Source organism: Cibotium barometz, chromosome 61 (assembly GCF_041138505.1).
Source record: "Cibotium barometz isolate CiBa-2024 chromosome 61, ASM4113850v1, whole genome shotgun sequence".
Lineage (NCBI taxonomy): Eukaryota > Viridiplantae > Streptophyta > Polypodiopsida > Cyatheales > Cibotiaceae > Cibotium > Cibotium barometz.
The window spans coordinates 8,689,571-8,695,981 of NC_141106.1; the positions used below are offsets into that span (position 1 = coordinate 8,689,571).

At 40.1% G+C, this 6,411-nt stretch overlaps 1 protein-coding gene across 2 annotated transcripts; it reads right to left on the minus strand.

Annotated features, from left to right (window-relative positions):
• Window positions 1-1,197: 1,197 nt before the first annotated feature.
• Window positions 1,198-2,878, minus strand: LOC147604522 (ethylene-responsive transcription factor ERF012-like). Of its 2 annotated transcripts, XR_015265311.1 has the most exons (3): window positions 2,023-2,872; window positions 1,827-1,936; window positions 1,198-1,735 (listed from the first exon to the last, which is right to left on the minus strand). XR_015265311.1 is itself a non-coding variant. In XM_086794682.1 (2 exons), exons 1-2 carry the CDS (start codon window positions 2,781-2,783, stop codon window positions 1,906-1,908), a joined length of 792 nt encoding a protein of 263 aa, XP_086650808.1. In that variant the 5' UTR covers window positions 2,784-2,878; the 3' UTR covers window positions 1,198-1,905. The 2 variants fall into 2 exon arrangements, 1 of the variants encoding a protein (XP_086650808.1); XM_086794682.1 differs by having other exon boundaries at window positions 1,198-1,936; window positions 2,023-2,878.
• Between the last annotated feature and the right edge of the window lie 3,533 nt (window positions 2,879-6,411).

Consider the following 6,411-nt stretch of genomic DNA (forward strand, 5'->3'; position numbering starts at 1 on the left):
ATCGCTTACTGTATGTGCAAAAAGTAAATATATAGGTTAGGATTAACCTTAAGGGTTAAGGTTAGGGTCAGGCATCCAAGGGTCACACATGGGAAATGGAGAGTCAAGAGTCACGTAAGGGCCCTCCTATATAATAGGGGCATGGGACACACTCAAGGGAGGCTTGGAGGCTTAGGCTATGGTCTCTTATGTAGAGGATCATATCTACTCACCTACCATTTCACACTATAGCTACATGCTATTGGATTGGAGTTATACCTCTTGATGGTATGGGACATCAAGGTAAAATGATGTATTTTATTATATTTCATGTGTGCATTCCTTGGGCTCGGGGGTGGATGAGTTTATGCCTAATTTATGCATGTTTATGCATAACAATTATCTAGAGAGATCTTAGGGTTTTAACAATGGTATCGGAGCAATCTCTAGTTAATTATTGTTATTTTTTACTTTTTTATCATAATTTTTGATATTTTTTAAGTAAATTTTAATCTTTACTAAATAAAAATGATATATTGTTGATTTGTGTCGATGATTTGCACGTGGATCGTCGATATAACGATTGGAACACATGTTACTACTATTCAATGGACGAGTCGACGTTGCGGGGGAATTTCGTGAGTTTAAATACTATTTTTCTCTATTTTTTGTGGTTTAAAATAAGCGTTACTAGAAATTTTTACTCTGTGTGTGTATGCATAAGAGTATGTGCATCTATGTATTTGTGTGTGTGGGTACACATGTGTATGTGTATGTGTGCATGTATGTAGAATTTTTGTTTAAAAAACATTTTTTTTAAAATAAAAAATAGTTATTGCTTTTACTTTTAAAAAAATTGGTGGAGATGTGTGGTGAGGTGTACTCACTTATTATATCCTTAAATAGATATATCTTATATAATGATAGGTTGTTCTATTTTTAAACAATGAACGAGAGAAAGAGAGATACATTTTCATCATATAAGTAATCAGCTCCCACAACACATCATTGTCTCCTTTTTACAATAAAACTTGAATTTAAAATGGGAATAAGGGTTGTCTTTTCACTCTTAAACTCTTCCTTCTTACACATGGTAAAATAAGATGGCCACAGAGTGACAAGTGGGTAAGTTGTGTGACAAGAGCATGAATAATAAAAACAATAGTGTAGAGATGAGGTATGCTCACTTATTATATCCTCAAATAGATACACCTTACATATAATAATGGAATATTTTATTTTAAAACAATGATAGAGCGAAAGAGAGATACATTTTCATCATATAAGTGACCTCCCTATAGCATTGTCCCCTCTTTACACGAAAATTAATTTGAAATGAGAATAAAGCTTGTCCTTCACTCTTTAACTCTTTCTCCTTACATTGAGTAAATAGAGATGGTTACAGGATAGCAAGTAGGTGAATACTATGACAAGGGTAAGAATAGTAAAAATGATAGTAAAATGAGATGGTTACAGGTAACAAAAGGTAAGAATAGTGAAAATAATAGTGTTGAGAATCATATAAGTGACCTCTCTAGCCTTGCATTATCCTCTCTTTATACTAAAAATTAAAATGAAAAAAAAAACCTTGTCCTTTACTCTTTAATTCTCCCTTCTTATTTTACAACTAGTAGAATAAGATGGCGAATAATTCGCAATAGAGTGTCAAATAGATGAATGTTGTGGCAAACGAAAGAACAGTAAAAATAATAGTGTAGAGATACCTCATGCTCTGTAATCTGTCTCGTTCCATCCACTGATGGCCATAGATCAGGTAGCAATAAAGTGTCAAATAGGTGAATGTTGTGGCAAGCGAAAGAACAGTGAAAATAATAGTGTAGAGATACCTCATGCTCTATAATCTGTCTCGTTCCATCCACTGATGTATGTCTCAAAAACTTCATATTTTGTAGCCGTGTATAGCTGTTACAGACCTTTCCGCTTCAGCTTACAACACCTGCAACCGCACGAAAACCCATTCAATCGTCATAGCTCCACAGCTGGGAACTATAAATCTCCCATTCTTCGGAATCAATATCGAACCTTTGCAGAGTCGTGACGGCAGGGGACATGATGGTGAACCCTTCACAGGCGAGGCCCTCGAATGGATTCAAGTCATCCAAGATTGTGCTGAACTGTTCGAAATTCGGGGCGTTAGCAGATTGCGATTCATTTATGGTCTCGTTGTTGTAACTGGGAAAACTAGAAGATGACCTCCTCTTGTCCTCGGGCGAGAGCTGGGTGATCGGGTCTTGTATCAGGCAGGAGGACATGGATTCGAATGAACAGTAGTGTTGCCCATAGTCCGCCGCCTGCGACTGGATGTACTCCTCTGTATTAACACCGCCGTTGACGCGTAACTCCGCCGCATCGTCATGATGAGCAGGCACAACGTTGCGCTGCTGCATTCTGATGGTGCGGTTACCCTCGGGGGCTGCAGCGTTGGCAACGGCGGCGGCGGCTGATTGGATGGTGCGAGGTGAGGCGAGGCCGTTGCCGTGGGTAACAAGCTGATCCATCACAAGGTTGGGGGAGTCTGAGAAGTTGAGGAAGGAAGCGGAGGACGGCCCATACAGGAGGAGAGTGGCGGCATCGTGGGCGCGTGCTGCCTGCTCGGCGGTGGCGTAGGAACCTAACCAGATCTTTTCCCGCGAGTGCGGGATGCGAATCTCCGACACCCAGCTCCCCCAGCTGCGCATGCGCGCTCCCTTGAAACTTCCGGATGTGGAGGCAGGAGCGGCGGAGGTGGGGGTCATTGGAGGAGGGAGGCGGCGGCGGGGAGGCACTGCGGTGGATTTGACCATCGGGAACTACGGACCAACATTAACATTGAAGTTAGGGAACCAAAAAGCAAGACTGATAGCCGGGGCCCTGATAGGCTGATAGCCCGCTACAACAAGACTGATAACTGGTGCGCACCTCTAATTGGTCGCCTTTTACGCGGAAGGGCCCAGTCGCCATGCGCGGAAGGGCCACAGTTGTTGCAACGTCTTACGCACACCTGCTACCCTTGCCTTTAAAAAATTGACGGGTTTGCAAGTTTTTTAAAACGTTAGAGTAATTTTTTAACAAGCATTTTAAAATTTTGCAAGTAATTTACAACCAAAATGTTAAAAAACACCCATCAAAAAGCAACTATGATTTGATTCGTGTATCGAGAAAAGCGTGCACGGTCACCATTCAAAGCGTGCACGGTCACCAAAATGTTAAAAAACACCCGTCAAAAAGCAACTATGATTTGATTCGTGTATCGAGAAAAGCGTGCACGGTCACCATTCAATTGGTAGATAAGATACAACTAGTACTTGGCTAGCTTGCCATGCATCACCGGCACCCTTCCTTTCAAAATTGAATAGTCATAAATGATGCAAGGATATATTGTTACCAAGATGTGGCTAGATGTATATATTGTTGCCACGTATCAAAGCAACGTTGCCCTTTAAAATTCACTAGTTGGGAACCCGTGCTTCGCACGTCTTTTGAGGCTTCCAAAATCAAATTCTACCCAAACCTCCCCCTCCCCTTCCCAAACCTCTAAATTCTTGCCACGTGGTAGCTTTGTGAAACTCTTCCTTAAGATAATACTAGTATTGGACCCGCGCGTTGTTGCGGCAGGTAGAGTTCCAGAAAAAATAGGCTCGGTTTCTCCGCCATGTTTTAAGAAAACACAAAACATTAATTCAAGTGACTTCATGTATACATATCTCAAAATAACATCCATGTCTCATAGATTTATAGCGAAAACAAAAATATCATAGTAATGTAGCATAGGAAGATGCAAAAAAGGACCAATATTACATATTCTCAAAATGCACCACAAAATACGTATTCTCAGTAATGTCAGAATCAACAAATTGAATTCTTCTCTTGTGAGAAAAAAAAGAAGTCACAACAAAATTCATCAAATTGCAGAACTTAAATGAGAAATCTGACTTGTCACTTTTAACATAGGTACTTTTACCATGGACAAAATAACCGCTTTTTTTGAATCATTTTTTAATTAAAAACCCAAATTATTCTACACACTCTCTCTCTCTCTCTCTCTCTCTCTCTCTCTCTCTATATATATATATATATATATATATATATATATATATATATATATATATATATATACATACATACATACATATATACATACATATATATACATATATACATACATACATACATACATATATATATATATAAACAAATATTTTTTTATTTAAAAAATCCAAAATCATTTTACACACACACACACTCTCTCTCTCTCTCTATACATATATATATATATTATTTAAAACAAAACAAATCATTCTACACTCTCTCTTTATCTTGTATACACTTTGTTTATATAATATATATATATATATATATATATTATTTAAAACAAAACAAATCATTCTACACTCTCCCTTTATCTTGTATACACTTTGTTTATATAATACATATATATATATTATTCAAAACAAAACAAATCATTCTACACTCTCCCTTTATCTTGTATACACTTTGTTTATATAATACATTTTGTGTGTGTGTGTGTGTGTGTGTGTGTATATAATACATTTTGTTTGGAATCTTTAGGTAGTCCTCTATAAATATATATTATGTATTTAAAAAATGACCTTGAGAAAAATAAAAGACCTTGAGCAATGAAGCAGTTGGAGGAGGCGAAGGCGGTTGAGGAGCTCGAGGAGGCGAAGGCATGGCCACGTGGAGCTTAGAGCTAGCTACTGAGGTGCCTGGGATACATAGAATAACCAAAGTTTTTTAAAATTTGAATCTTTAAATTTGAAGGCTAGGTACACTTGAATCTCTCTCTCTCTCTCTCTCTCTCTCTCTCTCTCTCTCTCTCTCTCTCTCTCTCTCTCTCTATATATATATATATATATATATATATATATATACACACACACACACACACACACACACATAGGTTTGCATTCCCCCCCTCCCCCCCTCCCCCTCCATCTGGTCGCGTTTTATTTGTTTGTATGTGTGTGTGTGTGCATGCGATTCGACTCTCCTGGTATCACTTCTGCGTGCTAGTTGCAAAGCCTCCAATGACCTCCCTCCTCCTTAGCTTTTCCATGCTCCCCACATAATAACTCACACATGTGCCATTGTCGCTATATATTAGATTTTGATCGTATGCCCCTTCAGTTCTTTTGAAAACCCTTTACTCATAGCTTGCTTACATGTAGAATTAAGTAGCCCTAATTACAGAGGATGATTGATTAAAGGGCTTCATTAAATAGCCCTAATTTTGTATAGTTGTGTGATCCATGAACGAAGGGCAACTCGGAGGCATTCCCACTGGAAGCAGCAACTCGGAGGCATTCCCACTGGAAGCACCAAAACAGTGGTGAGCTCATGATGAACGCTTCCCAACGTAGGTGTTGAAATGGTAACCAAGGTTGACAGTTTTGCGCCCAGTTTCCCCAACGCATGTCCTCGAAAACACTGAACTTCAGCGCTACATAGAGCTCGCCTAGTACATCACCTTCACACAGGTAACCCTCATCCTGGTGACCCTTTTCTTTCAACCCCCCAACCTCCTCCTTCAAGCCTTTGTATGTTGCCGTCTCCTATCTCTCACCTGTAGCCGTTTTTAGGAATCACCTGTAGCCATTTTCAGGAAAAAAACTTCTCTGTCTCTAACCTATAGTCGTTTACTGAGAACCTGCCATTTCTGGTAGGAAAAACTATCTCAACACACACTGTCTCTCTCTCTCTCAGACACACACACACACGCATAGCCTGTAGGACACACACACGTCTCTCTCTCTCTCTCTCTCTCTCTCTCTCTCTCTCTCTCTCTCTCTCTCTCTCTCTCTTACATAGAGACACATACACAGCCCGCAACATTCTACGTGTGGGTTTGCAGCCGTTTGCCCTCTTGATCCCACTGCATCTCTGTTTGTATCCCTTGAAAACTCCCAAAACCTCTCGTTTTGTCTGTGGTGCGCCCTCACAAAGAGACACGTCAACGCCAACCTCTCATTTTGTCTATGCTGCGTCCTAACACATAGATAAATAAAAAAAGCCCGCAACATTCCATGCGTGGGTTTGTAGCTGTTTGCCCTCTGGAGCCCACTACATCTGTGTTTGTATCCCTCGAAAACTCCCAAACCCTCTCGTTTTGTTTGTGATGCGCTCTAAATCACCCATATATGCTCTTGTTAGCTCGTAATCACCCATCAATGCACTTAATTTATTAACACCGAGCACTATTTTTTCTGCTATGAGCGCATGCACCAAGGCAATGTATCAGGCGAGTTTTGCACGTGCATTGTATGTGAGGGGTAGGTTTTACGTGTGTAGTGTATGTGAGGGGCAGGTGTGTGCACGTGTGTGCACTCTGTGTTTAAGCGCAGGGTCTACAATGTGCATGCAACACACGATGGGAGAGGAAACGTACTTGCACTGTGCAGAGCTCGATGCGAC